Source organism: Pseudocercospora fijiensis (genome assembly GCF_000340215.1).
Source record: "Pseudocercospora fijiensis CIRAD86 unplaced genomic scaffold MYCFIscaffold_3, whole genome shotgun sequence".
Lineage (NCBI taxonomy): Eukaryota > Fungi > Ascomycota > Dothideomycetes > Mycosphaerellales > Mycosphaerellaceae > Pseudocercospora > Pseudocercospora fijiensis.
The window spans coordinates 4,861,818-4,877,456 of NW_006921534.1; the positions used below are offsets into that span (position 1 = coordinate 4,861,818).

At 50.6% G+C, this 15,639-nt stretch overlaps 7 protein-coding genes across 7 annotated transcripts; 5 read left to right on the plus strand and 2 right to left on the minus strand.

The window, feature by feature from the left end:
- Positions 1-2,635: 2,635 nt before the first annotated feature.
- MYCFIDRAFT_173720 (uncharacterized protein) lies at positions 2,636-3,035 on the plus strand (the record flags this gene model as incomplete). Its single annotated transcript, XM_007927189.1, has 4 exons — positions 2,636-2,649; positions 2,688-2,724; positions 2,754-2,797; positions 2,834-3,035. The coding sequence occupies 4 exons, from the start codon at positions 2,636-2,638 to the stop codon at positions 3,033-3,035; spliced, it is 297 nt and encodes a 98-aa protein (XP_007925380.1).
- An 841-nt stretch (positions 3,036-3,876) lies between these two features.
- On the minus strand, positions 3,877-5,226 carry MYCFIDRAFT_118351 (uncharacterized protein; the record flags this gene model as incomplete). The annotated part of the gene is made up of 2 exons (XM_007927190.1): positions 3,877-4,662; positions 4,729-5,226. Coding segments are annotated over 2 exons (1,284 nt in total), but the record flags the coding sequence as incomplete, so codon positions are not given.
- A 107-nt stretch (positions 5,227-5,333) lies between these two features.
- On the plus strand, positions 5,334-5,759 carry MYCFIDRAFT_173722 (uncharacterized protein; the record flags this gene model as incomplete). Its single annotated transcript, XM_007927191.1, has 6 exons — positions 5,334-5,359; positions 5,414-5,470; positions 5,504-5,553; positions 5,580-5,615; positions 5,645-5,651; positions 5,684-5,759. The coding sequence occupies 6 exons, from the start codon at positions 5,334-5,336 to the stop codon at positions 5,757-5,759; spliced, it is 252 nt and encodes an 83-aa protein (XP_007925382.1).
- A 485-nt stretch (positions 5,760-6,244) lies between these two features.
- On the minus strand, positions 6,245-8,816 carry MYCFIDRAFT_210979 (uncharacterized protein). The gene is made up of 3 exons (XM_007927192.1): positions 8,590-8,816; positions 8,382-8,540; positions 6,245-8,317 (listed from the first exon to the last, which is right to left on the minus strand). The coding sequence occupies exons 1-3, from the start codon at positions 8,782-8,784 to the stop codon at positions 6,344-6,346; spliced, it is 2,328 nt and encodes a 775-aa protein (XP_007925383.1). The 5' UTR covers positions 8,785-8,816; the 3' UTR covers positions 6,245-6,343.
- Positions 8,817-9,785: 969 nt separating this feature from the next.
- On the plus strand, positions 9,786-11,093 carry MYCFIDRAFT_210980 (uncharacterized protein). Its single transcript, XM_007927193.1, has 3 exons — positions 9,786-10,199; positions 10,248-10,986; positions 11,039-11,093. The coding sequence occupies exons 1-3, from the start codon at positions 10,140-10,142 to the stop codon at positions 11,068-11,070; spliced, it is 831 nt and encodes a 276-aa protein (XP_007925384.1). The 5' UTR covers positions 9,786-10,139; the 3' UTR covers positions 11,071-11,093.
- Positions 11,094-11,859: 766 nt separating this feature from the next.
- Positions 11,860-13,824, plus strand: MYCFIDRAFT_123999 (uncharacterized protein; the record flags this gene model as incomplete). The annotated part of the gene is made up of 2 exons (XM_007927194.1): positions 11,860-12,150; positions 12,214-13,824. Coding segments are annotated over 2 exons (1,902 nt in total), but the record flags the coding sequence as incomplete, so codon positions are not given.
- A 256-nt stretch (positions 13,825-14,080) lies between these two features.
- MYCFIDRAFT_41377 (uncharacterized protein) lies at positions 14,081-15,419 on the plus strand (the record flags this gene model as incomplete). The annotated part of the gene is made up of 4 exons (XM_007926007.1): positions 14,081-14,335; positions 14,388-14,976; positions 15,079-15,294; positions 15,376-15,419. The coding sequence occupies 4 exons, from the start codon at positions 14,081-14,083 to the stop codon at positions 15,417-15,419; spliced, it is 1,104 nt and encodes a 367-aa protein (XP_007924198.1).
- Between the last annotated feature and the right edge of the window lie 220 nt (positions 15,420-15,639).

The window sequence follows — 15,639 nt, forward strand, 5'->3', positions numbered from 1 at the left end:
GTATACGTCCGTAATTAGCATCTCGAGTAGCTTCCGGCTAGTTATATACTTCTATCTTGTAAGTAGGCGCACCTTATTAAGAAGGCTATAAGAACGCTCCGTTCTATAGCTAAAACTAACTTCTAAGTCAAATTGAGCTCTTATAATAGCAATAGCTTAACCTACTACTTTAGATAGCCTATATACGTAAGTAAGGCTTCCGATAACCTTTATAAGGAACAGTCTAACTAGATACCGCTTTAGTCTATTATAGACGACTTAGTAAGTAAACAACGTGCTATCTAGCAGGCGCTAACCGATTGCTATATTAAACAGCGGCTTTGCTAGCGGCACGTTATAAAGACCTTCGAACGGCGGTTTAAGAAGCATCTATAGGCGCTTAAGGCTATGTCTAATGCTATGTTTATCGCGAGAGACTAGGACGAGTATGCTTACTTTATTAAGCGAGCGGCTATTAAACTAGAGGCTTAGAAGGCAAAGAAGAAGCTAGAATACCTCCGTAACAACTAGCCGGCTTTATAGAGCGATCGATAGGCGACTTAGGCACGGCTCGGAGACCCCCTTTTAATAGCGATTCGAACAACGTTACTACTTAAGGGCTATTACGTATACTTAAAGCGCCGAGACAAGCGTTAGATGCGCTAATAGAGCTTGCGAGGTGCGTATTCGTCCTATTCTTATAGTGCTATCGAAATCTTATATAAAAGAAGTCTACGCCTATATTCTTTAGAACGGCCGTAGCTCCTAGACCGGCTTTCGGGTACTCCCGCTAAGCTATCTAGATTTCTCGACTATGTTTATTCTATATTGTTTCTACTAACAACAAGGCCTATACTAACTGTTATTAGGCTTAGTAATGCACCTTATATAACTAGACAATTACATCTGCGAGCGCGCGCTTTAAAACGGCTAGATCGACGGTTAGGGCTAGCTTCTACTATAGAAAAACGAATCCTGTTTATCCTTTAAGAATCTACCGCTTTCTATATAGAAGAAGATAGCAGATAAGCTTATATAGGCATATAAGGACCGTAACAATAGCAAGCCTATCTAGCGGATATGTCTACCTACTATAGACAACGATGCTTATACTAAATGCTTCTACTATTTCTAGTATAGCTACTACCTTCCTTATAAGTATATTTAGCGCTTCTATATCGACAAAACGAGCCTTCTTACTGCTTAGCGCTATAGGCTCTATATTAGTCGGTTTTAAGGACCTAATAGCAACCTCGTTTATCTAGACTAGTATAATAGTAAGCTAATTCTTAACGATAACAACAACTATCGACCTACTAGATAGCTTATCGACCTAAACAAAGCCCCTAGTATCTATAGGCTCCGTATAGTAAAGGAATACTTCTATTCTATATAAGAAGGTCTTATATAAACCTTCTTCCGCTTCTATAATAGCTAGACTTCTAAGCCTTACTTAAACGACGAGCAGTAATACGAAGCCTTGCTATAGTAGGTAATATACTACTTAGAAATAGCTTAATTAGTAATAGATATTTAGATGCAATAATAGCTTAATAGAGGCGCTCCGCAGGCCTATTTAATACCTCGTCGTAAGGCTAAGTAGCGCTTAGTCGACAATAGGCCGCTATAATAACCTATCTTTAAACTACTGCTAGTACTACTAAGTCTAGTACTTTTAGCACCTTTAGCACCTTCCGTCGAGGCTCCGTAGCGGCTATTTATCGTCGTTAATAGCAGTATACTACCTGTCTATAGTCTAGTTAATAAAGACAATATTATCGATAATATTAACTTCGCTCTAGTCGTTATTATAGTTAATAATAACGCTAATATAAACCTCTTAGACCTTACTAATAACGACGCTCTATACGAGGCTAACGATAAGAACCTATTCGATAGCCTATCGGATATAGACCTTCTATAATCTATACTACTTAAAGCTAGTCGACTCGAGAGTAGTCGATTGCTACTATCTTTACTAAAAGACGCTAGCAAAAGTAATTAATACGATAACGACGAGGCATTAAAGCATTAATCCTTACTAGACGATTTACTATTACTAAGTAAGCTATTTCTACTATACTAACCTCTACCTCTACCTTCTATAGAGCTACTACCTTCTATAGAGCTACCGCCTTCTATAGAGCTACCGCCTTCTATAGAGCTACCGCCTTCTATAGAGCTACTACCTTCTATAGAGCCGCTACCTTCTTCGGTACTATCTATAGCTTAGCATTTATTACCTATATAGTTACCTAGTAAAGACACTTTAATTAATCTACTATAGCTATTAGGTAGCTTTTGTAAACCTCGTCGTTAGAAGCCTTTAATTAGTAAGCCTATAACACCTTCGAAACGCGCTTATAGAAGGTTATATATAGGTATACTACCTAAACCGTACTAGATAGATTAATCCTCTTATACGCTATCTCCTATACTAATTAGACTACTAAAACGACGGATCTAAGGAGAGGTTGTCGCTTCTAAGCGGTAGAAGTAGTAGTGCTAAGGTATAGGCGTAGACTTAGTCGTTTTCGAGCGATTACGGCTGTTCGGAACAGTAGAAATCCGAGGTAATTAGGTTATATAAGGGGTGTTTGCAGTACCCCGATTTGTACACTAATTTGCGTGGTTTCAGGGTACTTTGCAGGGGCCTATGGAACCCTCGAGGTGTGCTAAAGCTACTTTGAATTTAACTTCTTGGTCAGTATACGTGGACCTGTTGCGAAGCCAGCCACATTGGACGTGGGCCGAGAGGAAGCTTCCTCGTTTAGCTCAGAACCAAGCACTACTTGGCAAGGCTTGCCCTGTCTTGTAAGTGAACTCTGCGATTGATCATCACCGTGCTCCCCAGCCTTCCAGAGTTCGTCTTACTCCTTCAGCACCTTACCGACATTTTCAGAACACAAGAAAGCATCATCATAGCTCCAAACGACCGAAAACCAGACACAATGCCAGCTCAACCCGATGTTGAAATGCAATATCAGAGCCCGGCTGCCACGATGTGCCAAGAGCAGCCAAGCAACGACTCCCCTGCCGAGCAACAGGTACGATGACGCAAGCGACGATGAACATGGCATTAACTTATTGGCTAAAAAAATGGAACGACGAGCTGCAGACCACAAATGAAGAACCATCGAAGAGGACATTCCTTGGAATGAGAGGTGGTGGCATCCTGGGTAAGCCACGCTCCACCACAAGCAGATTGACACAAACAGACCTGACAGGCATCATCTATCCAGTCGACCTCTGCGCCTGTTTCATCTGCTGCGAGTGCATGGAGGGCTGCTGCCATGCCATCGATGACTGTTGCTGCTGCTAGATGCGAGAGAACGAGCGCGGCTCGAATTCAGAGCTGTAAAAAGGAACGTTGGAGAGCTGGCGAGGGAGCGAGGAGAAATCCACAGAGTATGCAGCTCAGAATACTTGACGAGATACGAAACAAACAACAGAGTGTACCAAACGTACTCATGAGGTTTCCCATCTTCCTTCGGCGCACAACTGCTCTGCAAACCCGTTGTACTTTCGGCCAAACTCGAGAGATTCTCAGGCTTGGCATCGTTGGCACGGTGTGCGAGGCCAGTCGATACCGACAAGCGTGTCGTTTGCTCCCTCTGCATCTATGGTGGTCCAATCCGTGGGCTTCCGAGCGACTGCAACGGTGCGCTTGGGAGGATGGCACCAGAGGGCAAGATTTGTTGGGAATGGACAAGTGCCTTGGTTACGGGAGAAATTGAGCAAAGTAGGAAGGGGAGAAAGAGCTAGCTACTATAGAAATCCTAATGGGGGAAGATGCTCATTACGCTATCTAAATCTATTGCTCAATCATGTCTCCCACCGTCGCTATGTGATACTCCGCCGCTATTCACATCATTAAACAAACAAATGCTCGCTCTGATACCGCCACCAATGCTCTCTAGAATCAGCTTGTCTCCAAACACCAATACCGCCCTCAACGCCTTTAGAATTAACCCTCCAATGCTCACTCTCGACATGTCCTAACCAGTTCTCTAGTACGGCAACCAGCTTTGGTCCGTGTCTGATGACAAAAGGATTGATGCCGGTCTCGTACAGCTCCGAATGGCTTTTGATGATAGGTCTGTGATCAGAAGTCCTGGCATACCGCCTATCACCAAGACGAATGGGCAACACCAGGCGACATGCGTCCTCGAAAGGATTTTGAGCATTGGGGAATGCGTCGAGGTAAAGACCACACGGCACAGATTCTACCGTGGAGAAGGGGTAGCGGAATTTTGCGTCTCTGGCGCTTACGGTTCCCGGACAACGCAGGAAGAGGAAAGGTATCTTCATTGCTTTCGTCTCTTGCGGAAACAATTTTGGAATGTGCTTGAATGGTTGTTGAAGGAATTCTTCGACTTTTGGGAGCCGGATTCCGGGGGCGATGAAGGTGACTGATGATTGCTGGGCGTGAGATAGAAGCTCGTAGGCGAAGCCCTTTGGTACTCCCGCAATGTTCAAAGCCGTTCGTGATGCGAGGGGTGCGTCGTCTTCTGGATCGTAATCAGGAGCATCTGGGTCGTTTTGTCTAGGCGGAATGCCTGCTTTCTCCTCGACGGCCTCTACCAAGCGTCCCCAAGCGTCCAGGCATGCATTCAAATCGCTCAGCGTGTAGGGCTGCAGAAGCCAAGGTCGTGTGCGATATCTCGTAAATGTCTTGTTGACCTCCAGGTCAGATTTTGCAGAATCTTCCTCGGGTCCATATTGCCCAATCGCATCGTTGATCGCCACTGCCTTTTCAACTTCAATCATGTCAACGTAGGCACTGAGAATGGTTTCCAATTTTTGCCATGGGAGATGGGGACTATTGAAGTCAAACAGATGGTGGTATGTAGGCATCAAGAGTGCGTTGCCAGTCTGCTGGTCGAACACAATTCCTGCTGGCTGTGACACCAAAGCGGAAGAAGTCCTGTATAATACGATGAATCGATATTTCTCTTTTCCGGCCGGGGTCAAGTGGTCGTTATCCTCCAGAACCTCTCCAAGATTGAGCAGCTCCTTCTCGCTCGCAATGGCCGAGACATGGTAGAAGAAGTTATGATTTCCAGGGACATCGAATACCTTTGACAGGAAACGAACGATCTTTGGGCGTAGTATCTTGGTCAAGTTGTCATTGCCGTGCTTGCCCCACCACGACCTCTTCTCAAGCTGATTGATCTTCTTTCCAGAGCAAACCCAAGCATACAAGAGGAGTGTGTTGTGAAGTGCAGCACAACGCTCGGCATCTAGATCGTTTCCGGGAGTGGGCGGTTGCTTCTGCGTTACTCGATCCTTGGCGACTCCGTTTAGCAGCACTTTGGTCGCCATTCAAGTGATTATTAACGAATTAGGTTCGTATGGATTCCAAGACCGTCCGCCACGAGTGTGCCTCTATACGGGAGCTTCGTTTGCAAGGAACAATTCCTCTATAAGCAAGCGAGATGGGGCGATTTTTGCAGAGAATGCACGATGCGAGCCTTTTCGTCATCGTCACGTGCCGATGCGACTCTTCGAATTTTGATGCGAGGTTCGGTAAAGAATTAGTAAGCGGGCAAGAAGTGCTCTGGTCTGCAGTGGGTGACATTCGCCCTGGAGAAAATGAGCCGACTCGAGTTCGGTGTTTGTACCTGCTTCATGGAGTGCACTACTTGCATGTTCATCCAGCGAGTCGCTGTGTGCAATAACATTCCGCTCGCGCATGGGAAAGATGTCTTAATTACGCCAAGTATCCCGTCCTGATTCGGGCTGAACTCCGCTTCCCAAAAACACGAACGCCGTGGTGATGCAGACGCAGATGAGAATCGACAAGAACGTAGTCTCTTCAGGAAAGGTCGAAGTGGAGCGATGACTTGCCAGGCACCGCGTCGCGTAGGGCTGGCCGGCGGGCCGCGGTTACTGGTTGGTATGAGATGTTCGGTAGGATAAAACCGTCGGCACCTGCCGGGAAATGAATAAACGGCTTGCCAAACAGGGAAGACCAAGCCACCAACTGCTTCGTCGGCAAGCCGTTGGTCGTGCGATCAATAATCGGGACGGAATGGCATTCATTACTCGGCGACGTTAGAATACGGGAACCGCGTCTTCCGGGAATAATGACAGAACGTGTCCAAAAAGCTACAGCGAAAAGACTCTTTCGGAGTCGTTAGAAGGGTATATACAATTCTGCATAGCAACAGCATAGGCATATAGCGACTAGTGCACAGAGCGAGAAGATGAGAGATACGGTGAAGAGCCAAAAAAAAAAAAAAAAAAAACAGGATTTCTTTTTTTTCAAGGAATCCCGCTGCGTTGGAGCTGGCTGATGCTGATGAGATACTGTACGAAATGATTGCTGTCGATAGCTTTGAAATTTTCCCAATTCCCTGAATCATTCGCCATTACCGTTGACGCCGTATTCCGCTGGAATCGGGCCTACTTCTGCGAGGTCGTCGAGGAGCGCAAGAGCCATGCCACCACTCAAGTGAGTCTGGATGTGGCAGTGAAGCAAGAATGCTCCTGGGTTGATGACGTGGTATCGCACTGCAAGCCAGACCGGGGCACCGGTAGTTGGAGCGGTAGCGAAGCCATCACGGAGCTGGGGGTTCACGAAGTTGAAGTTCTGCGGCTGGGCAGCAGCAGCTTCAGCGACGGAGGTCCAGGTGAAGTTGCCGGTGCCGCGTCCAATAACGTAAGCCTTGTTGCTGTGCTTGTGCATTGGGTGAGGTGGACCGAAGATGTCGGGAACAGTGAAGATCAGATCCACCCAGGTGTCGTTGGTGGTCATGATGGTAAGGTTCTGGTTGTTTGCGTTGGCGCTCTCTGGAAAGTAGAGCAGTGGTGCGTCCTGCGAGTACTCCTGTGGGCGCGATGGGTACGAGTTACCACCAACTTTCCACATCCATGGAGCCGTTGTGCGCGACATGCTGAAAATGTAGGTGGCGGAAACGTTCTGCGATGGTGGTACGTTGACGAACGGAACGACCATGGTCTCGTTGAGCTGTGTTACGTTCTGCGACACAGGGAAACCACCGTAGGTGATCCATGGAGTCGAGGCAGAAGGAGCAGATTGGCGTTTCCACATGTTGCTGCGGAATTGGTCTGATCGCTTCGCGTATGAAGCAGCAGCCTCAGTCGACTTGGACTCGGCAGTGCAAGGGGTGGTAGTGGCGACAGGCTCCTTGACTGCTGCAGTTGTCGAGTATCCAGTTGGAGCTGCGTGTGCGGCAGATGTGGTGTTCTTAGCTGGCGTGTGGGACTCCTTTGGCTCGTCCGCATCAGGTCCATAGGACTCTGGTGGGGATGGCACGTAAGCCGGCGGGCTGACCTGGCCTGGCTTAGGGAGCTGTCCGTGCCAGTCCCAGTTGGATGGCACATGGGGCTGTGGCCACGATGGAACCTTCTTTGGTGCACCGTCTGGCTTCTTGCCGTATGGCTTGTTGAACTTCCAGCCTGGAATACCGCAGTCGATGCCATGGTTCTTGTTGGGGTTCTCTTGGCCTGGGCCTGGAGAGTAGCCGCCGTTGCCGCCGTTGCCACCGCCGCCATGTCCTGGAGGAGTTCCCGGGCTTCCACCGTTGTTGCTGCAGCTTGGTGCGCTGCCGGCCTTGTAGGTGACGGAAGCGAAGCCACCGACAAGCTGGTTGAAGCCAAAGTGGTTGGCACGGAAAGTGTAGGTGCCGCTGCTCTTGGTCAATGGGATCATGACAGAGTAGCGGTCGCCGTTGAAGATCTGGACTGATTGGACCTTGTATGGCTGAATGTAGCGACCGTCAACAGCATAGACCCACATGTCGTGCTCGTCAAGAGAGACGACTGGGGCATTGATGGAAGCGGAGCTCATCAAGTGCATGCTAGCCCATCCCTTGGTTGGGTCGACATCGAAGTTGTGGAGATCGCTCTCGGTGGGCGTGCAGCCAGTGATGGTGTCTGGGAGACCTGCTGGGTTGATTGGGCCTGGTCGCTGTGTGAATGGCACAAATGGTGCGCAACCAGACGCGGTCATGTTCAAGCCCGCCAATGGTCCAGTCGAGGCGTAGAGGGCTTGTAAAGGTGGCGCAAGCGCTGCCTTCTGCTGATCTGGGCTCAAGCAGTTGACCCGACCTTGACCGTTGATAAGAATACTCTGAGCGCAGTAGACATCAATGTTGTTGTCCGACTCGATCTTCTCGAGCTCCTCGGAGGTGACGTGCTGCCAGTCAGCGATCATGGCGAACTGAGGGTTCTCCTCAGCGCAAGCGATGGCAGCCTGGTCGCCGGCAATGGCAGCAAATGGTCTCTCGACATGGTCGCGAGGGCGAATGTAGATTGGTCCGTAAAAGCCATCGCTCACTTGTGACTGGTAGTGGGCATGGTACCAGTAGGTCTACGCGACGACACAGTCAGTCAAGACGACAGCAAAAGATGGAGAATGGTGGAGGAAGACGAACACCGTACTCGGTGGCCTTCCATTTGTACAGCCAACTGCCGCCAGCGGGAATGGGTTTTTGAGAAAGTCCCGGAACACCATCGGACCATGGAGTGTGTAGCATCTCAATGCCGTGAAAGTGAACGGTGGCAACAGAAGGCAGGTTGTTTTGAACGTAGAACTGCAAGGCAGGTCAGCGCTGGCATTGTGCACGATGGTCGAAGGCGTACTTCGACATCGTCGCCCTGATCAACGATCAGAGCTGGGCCGGGAGAGGTTCCGTTGACCAGAATGAGCTGCCTCTCGAAACCGTCGGGGGCGCCTGTAGCCCATGAAGCCTCAATGGAGAATTGTCTGGTCGCGGCATGAACGAGGGAGCCGGCGGCCAGGACAGAGCCCAGCAAAAGGGAAGAAGAAGAAAACATGGTGAAAGCAAGACAAGGCAAGGCAAGGGAACTGCGAACGAAAGGCTTTGCACAGGGCGATGTTGCGGGTGGGCCGACAGCCATATAGTCGCGCGGCCGGCGTGGAGTGCTGGCTGGCTGGAGACGGGCTGCAACGTATCTCCTAATGCAGGCACTTTACCTCCAATTTGCTGAAGCCTTACTTGGCAATGGAGACGGGAAATCAGCGAGATTCAGGCGGCGTGACAGGCCGATCCATCGTCTAGCGAGTGTGCCCAGGAATCCTGCAGCTTTCCAATAATTGGGATTGGGATGTCCAAGCATGGTTACGCTAGCCTCGACCACGGGGCTTGCCAAGACAGTGCCGCAAAGGGGAGTGAGCGAGCGTCGCATGACATGACGTGCGTGGTGCGTGGTATTGTACGACGTGCATCGCTTGCGCTGCAGGAACCCGCGTCTTTGACCGGGTAAGTTGAATAATAATTGATGAGATGCTGCAGCTGCTGCACCGCACCGCACCGCACCGCACCGCACCGCACCGCAACACAGCGTCTGTCCGTCACACAGTCGATCCTCGCCGGATTCGTAGGGGACGTGTGAGTCGAGGGCATCTTGGTGGCTGCCTCAGCCGCAACCTACGAGTTATTAACAGGACCGATGTATCTGCACAAAGCGATACGTGCGAGCGCCACCGCCACGTGAGACGAGACGAGACGGGGGGATTGCAGCGTGGTGGTCCGGTACATGTATGGATGGCGGCGTTCTGGAATCGAGCGAGGTGCACGAGCATGCGCATCGCATCGCATCGCATCGCGTCGCATCGCACCTTCTCCTGCGGCGTCGTCGAGCATCATATAGTCGCTGCGCTGCGTTGCTTTGAGCAAGATTTAATATTGAGCGGCACGCTATCCCCACTGGCCATTACGCTTGGTCCACTCGTCAGGCCCTCTGTCATTTCGCGAACCCTAAGTCACCACCATTTATTATGAAGATGTGCGCAGCCTTTCGGCCTCGTGTGACTCCTCTCGCGCCGCCATCCTCTCAGCTCAGTGTTGGCTGCAGCAGCCAATCAAGCCCGTCTCCGTCTCCGTCTCCGTCTCCGTCGTCCGAGTCTTTGCCACCCAAGTGCTGTCGGTCTTGGAATGAGAATGCCGTTGCGAGTCGTACCACCTGAATTCTGAGGCACCAACTTTGCGCCGTGCTGTAAGACCGAGGTAAACCTCCGGCATAGCAACGTGATGAGACGACATGACCCGACACAGCATCGACGACACGACTGTAATAATACACCCCCAAATTTGCTTGTACATTTTCTGTCGGGTGCAAAACGTGAGTGGCATTGTGCTTCCATACTCGCGTGATTTGCATCTTCCATCATGGCCCAAAAGTATACCGACATCGTTGTAACCGTTGCCGACGGAATTGGTACAATCAAAGTAAGACCGCCGCATGACTTTCCCATCATACGACGCTGACATGTCCAGTTCAACCGTCCAAAGCAGCTAAATTCCTTTGGGGGCTCGCTCGTGGAAGACACAATTGCAGCTTTGCGAGAATTAGATGCCCATCCCGACACCACCTTTACCGTCATCACCGGCGAAGGTCGCTTTTTCGCAGCAGGTGCAGATGTTACTGCCGTTGCCGCCACGCCTAACGACTTCAAGAACGATGGCCAGAGGAAGGTCTTCTGGGCACAAAGACTCGCGGTCGGAATGGAGCTTGTGCGCTCAATGATTGACCATTCCAAAGTCCTGGTCCTCGCCATGAACGGCCCTGGCGTGGGTGCCGGAGCCGCCTGGTTTCAAGGTTCCAGCGATCTTTTCTATGCCGCCGAGGATGCCTGGGTGCAAGTGACCTTCTCGCAAATGGGTCTGGTCCCAGAAAATGGAGCTGCCGCCAGCTGGGCGCAGTCGATGGGTGTGCATCGGGCGAATGACTGGTTACTGTTCGGTGGCAAGGCGACCTCGCAGGAATTGAAAGAAATGGGTCTGGTGAACAACATCTTCCCCACGAAAACATTCCACGCTGATGTACATAATTATCTCAAGGACATGCTCAAGGAACGGAGTGGGAAATCGATGATGGAGATGAAGCGACTACAGAACAAGGGCACCCGTGACGCCAGGATTCTCAGCTTGTTCGAGAGTTGGCAAGCGCTTAGTGAGAGGTTTGTAGACGGCGAACCCATGCTGAGAATGAAGGCCAAGATGAACGAACTCGCCGGTGAGTCTAAATTTGTAGCTTACGCCGAAGAGGCCGTGCTGACAGTGTGTAGCGAAGCGAAAGGCTCGGGAATCCAAAATGTAGAAAATATATCGATGCTGCTCTTGCCTATCTCCTCACTACTCACCTGACATGTTGCTCGAGGAGCGCTGTGATGATCCTGGCACAAGGTGAAGCTGACATGGCATAGTGTCACAGGCCCTTGCAGCAGATGTTCCACGGACCACGAAGGCTCGTGAACACAACGCACGCAAAGCTGCCGCGTGCAGCTGTGTCAAACGCAGTTGCATTGTCCGTGACCACGACTTCGCGTCGACAGTAGACCAAGGAAAGAGCTCCTGCTCGTGTCAAGCCCATCACATCATATCAAGAGCCTAGATTCCACACGGCTCAAAGCCTCCCAGCTCTTCTCCATGCCCGCGATGATTTGTGCGCCAGAAGCGAACCTGCACTCCACAGCCCCTTTCGGCGCCTACGGTTCGTGTCAGGATTATGAAAGGCTGATATTCTTCTCTGCTCGCGGAGAATAGACGGTGATCAACGTATTTGTGATCAGCTCAGGGTATTGGAGCAAACTTTCGATGAAGAAGAGAAGGTCACTTGCGAGCGTCGCAAGAATTTGACCATTCGCGTTGCGCTAGTTCTAGCGGCGAGAGCTCTTGGCAACACCAGCCACCAGCCACAGCTTACCAATCAATCCTTCTCCGCCCGAACACGGATCAAGACGGACGTTGAACGTCTTGCAATGCTCTACCATGGTTGTCGCACTTGCTTTCAACGTCGGCGTCTTGATCTTGGTTCGGTGTCATGTCAGATGGGCATCCTATCCATTCCATCCCATCGAAACGCAGTGGAAGTGGAGCCGTCGAAGGTGAAGTGGGCCCGCAGCGAAGGAAACTGCGGAAGGGAACGCAAAGCTGTTGGGAGTGCAGGCGACGGAAGATACGATGTGTGTTCTCATCTCACGACGCTGCATGTACTCATTGCGGCCAGCGCGGCCTGCACTGCGTATCTCAGCATCTTCCCGATACGGGCCGAGTGTCCCAAGGAACTGACCGAATTGCCCGCGTCGAGAACCTGGTAGAGGAAGTCCTTGGGCGACTTCAAGTTCCTCCAGCTGCCGAGCATCGCCCGCCTGAGAAGAAAGCAGATAATGATGGCAGAGTCACTCAAGGGGGCAAACGCTCCGACGAGCCCGACGCAATTGTCACTGGCGGGAATGTCCAGGGTGCTTCGAACCATCGTCCAGCTGGGAAAGCAAGGATGAATATGAGCTCTTCCGAACACGTCCGCGAAATTCGCGCAGAACTACGGTCTATTCTGCCTAGTGCTCACGATCTTGCTACCATTCAAGCCACTCCTTTTGATGTGCCTGGCTCGCTGATGGACCTGCCTTATATTCAGACTTGCCTTGACGAGCACGGTGGACAATGTTCCCTCAAGACACTCTTGAGACTTGACAACGTCGATGCACCCCTAGTCACTCTTTCAAGATCTATATTGATGCTTAGTTCGATCCTTCAAAGCCTACCGCAGCAATCTGCAAAACAGCTGGAAGATGCTGGCATCGACTACCTTGATATTGAACGGCGTGGAATCTGGCAGACTCGCCAACATGTTCTGTATAACGACGAACTCGTTCAATCAAGCGACGGCGTCGAGTGCCTCGCCATCGAAGCCATGTACTGGAATTCGGCGGGAGAGCTGCGAAAAGCCTGGCTGGGGATACGTCGTGCAATGACATTCGCGCAAATGCTTGGTTTGCACAAAGGCAATCAACGCTTCCAAGGTCGAGAGAACAGTGGTGATACGCTCTGGTTCTTTCTCGTGTGCTCGGATCGGTATCTGTCACTCACGCTCGGCCTGCCGCCGTGTACGGTGGACGACAGCTGGCTGGCTGGCCCAAAAGTCCTCGCTCTATCGATGCCCAGGCAGCAGATGCAGCGATTGCACTGTGTAGCATCTGGCCACATCCTCCAACGGAAGGCAGCTAATGGTTGGGATGCAGGATCCATAGACTTCGTTGACAGAATCTTGAAAGATGCTGCAGCAGCCATGAGTCCGGAGTGGTGGGCCTTTCCAACCTCTCCTCCCAAATTGCCTCAAGATGACGCAGGCTCAGGAGCTGAGCGCCATCGACTCATGGATCAGATGGTGCACTTCAATCTGTTATCAAGATTGCATCTGCCATATCTGCTTCAATCGGGAGATGGTGGCAAGTATAGTGCACACGGACTTGTGACGATTAGTGCCAGCCGCAACGTTCTGATGCGGTACCTCTCGTTCAGAAGCCTCACCACTACTTGCAGCTATTGCCGAGGTATCGACTTCTTGATGTTCCTTGCAGCAGTCACGCTATGTGTTGCACACATCGAAGCGTGCCGTTGGATCCATAACGATTCCTCGTCCATTCTCAGCTTCCTAGATCACGAGCGTCTTGGGGATCGTGGGCTCATCAGTCGAGTACTCGAAGTCGTAAAGCAGCCACCAAAGGAGACGCAAGACAGCATTGGCGCCCCGATGGCTGTGGCAATCGAGCATCTCCTCCGCTGCGAAGCTCAGGCGGCGGCAGAGGGCAAACTATTCGCGGTCTACAGGTCAGAGGACAACACCTCTGCAGATAACATGATCAGCGAGTTAAGCCAGGCTGGCGACAGACTCGATGTATCGATACCTTGGATCGGAGTCATCAGGGTTGAGCCCAACTACGCGACCGACCAACTCCGAGACACATCCCACGAGGCCGCACACCAACTTGAGCCTGATTTAAGCTTCTTTGGCGATGACTACTCTCTGCAAGGAGTAGATGTTGCTTTGTTCGAGGATCTGTTTCGAGGCATGGACCCTACCATACCGGACTTATGATGCTACTTACAGAGTGTAGCCTTGCCTACGAGTGGCCGCCTCAGTTGAACAGAACCTCGCTTGCGCAGTGAGGAAACCATTACTCGGATGATAATTGTAATCTCAACATGGTTGACAGTACGAGGGCTGCGGCATCCATGACTGCTTACAAGATGTATCATCGTCCCTGAAACTACTTCCGTGCCAAGAGCTTCGTCCGTCCGCTCGGCCTCCGCTGTAATTGACATATATGCCTCGACTTTGCCTGGCTTTCTTCCTCGCCATCAACGTTTCTTTTCTCTTTGGAAGTACAATAGCCTCTCTAGACGCTGCATCAAAATGGTCAAAGTCGCTATCGTCGGGGGTACTGGAGGTAAGTTTCATATTCTTCCTAATCCTGGACCCAAGCTTGAGCTCATTCCATCCAACATCAGGGCTCGCCCGAGAGGTCACCGATACCCTGCTCGCAACAAAGAAGCATGAGATACTTCTGCTATCCCGCCAGGTGATTCCGACGACGATTGCTTCCCAAGCGCAGCCAATTGATTCCCCAACAGGACGCTCCCGATACTCCTCAGCCACCGTCAACCAAATGGATCAAAGTAGACTACAGCAACGTCGATGATCTAGCAAACACTTTGAAGGGCATTCATACCCTCCTATCATTCCTCACACCCCAAACCGACGAAAACAACCTCGTCCAAAAGAATCTCATCGACGCAGCCGTCAAAGCCGGCGCAAAGCGTTTCGCACCCAGCGAATGGGTCGGCTCCGGACTTCAACATATGGAATGGTATTGGGGAAAACAAGCCATCCGCGACTACCTAGCCGAGATCAACCACGATCAAAAAGTCCTCGAGTTCTCCCTCTTCCAACCCGGCTGGTTCACCGATTACTTCGCCTATCCCATGCAATCCGCAAAATCCTTCCGCTCATTCCCCGTCTGTATATCTTTCGAACACTGTCGAGCTTTCTACGCCGAAGGCTCCGAATCCGCTCGCATCACTCTCACCACAGTTTCAGATTTCGCGAAAATCGTCGCTCAAGCTGTTGGGTATGAGGAGGGTCCATGGCCGGAGATAGGAGGGATCAAAGGGACGGAAATGACGGTGAAGGAATTTTTGGATGTCGGGGAGAGGGTTAGAGGTAAGATAGATAGATCCAAATCCCCCACCCAAAATAAAAAAAAAACTCTATGACCAAGTAAGTACAACATACATACATATATGTTGATGATTTTTCCGACAGGTCGAAAATTCACCATCGAGAAACTCAAACGTTCTGACTTGGAAAATCACAACGTCTTTTGCTCTTGGATCCCGGAAGTCGAGCATAATAAGGGTATAGGAGATTGTGAGAAGAATCTCGCCGACAAGTTGAATGCGAGTGTTCTGCTGAGTATCGCAGACGAGGATTTGAATGTTGGGGATGAGTGGAATAGAATTTTGCCGGGGTATGAATTTGGTGAGTGTTGTTGTTAACAGCTCTGCTGCTCTACAGGAAGGATGTGCTGATCGAAGAAATTCTTTCCTGTTGTGTATGTAGTTGACGCCGAAAACTTTCTGAACGAGATCTGGAATGGGAAGTAAGGAAGAATTTTTTGTTACTGAGGAATGAGAGGGAGGGGAAAATTTCACGGAGGAGGAAGGACAGGATTGCATCAAGATGACATGATATCGCTACATGTACATGCACATATACACATCCCAGGTTCCGGGGGGGGGGGGGGGGGTTTATTTCGTCCAGGCCATTCCATTCAATCCCGCTTCTCTAAAGTAAACCACCATACAATGCATGCAAAGACCTTTT

What these genes read in the sequence shown, in the direction of transcription:
- MYCFIDRAFT_210979 (XM_007927192.1), bottom strand. Translation starts at nt 8,784, where the DNA reads ATGTTTTCTTCTTCTTCCCTTTTGCTGGGCTCTGTCCTGGCCGCCGGC. An exon ending in ATCAGGGCGACGATGTCGAA is followed by an intron (nt 8,541 to 8,589) that starts GTACGCCTTCGA and finishes CCTGCCTTGCAG; the next exon opens with TTCTACGTTCAAAACAACCT. An exon ending in GGAAGGCCACCGAGTACGGT is followed by an intron (nt 8,318 to 8,381) that starts GTTCGTCTTCCT and finishes GTCGTCGCGTAG; the next exon opens with ACCTACTGGTACCATGCCCA.
- MYCFIDRAFT_210980 (XM_007927193.1), top strand. Translation starts at nt 10,140, where the DNA reads ATGGCCCAAAAGTATACCGACATCGTTGTAACCGTTGCCGACGGAATT. An exon ending in ACGGAATTGGTACAATCAAA is followed by an intron (nt 10,200 to 10,247) that starts GTAAGACCGCCG and finishes TGACATGTCCAG; the next exon opens with TTCAACCGTCCAAAGCAGCT. An exon ending in CAAGATGAACGAACTCGCCG is followed by an intron (nt 10,987 to 11,038) that starts GTGAGTCTAAAT and finishes GACAGTGTGTAG; the next exon opens with CGAAGCGAAAGGCTCGGGAA.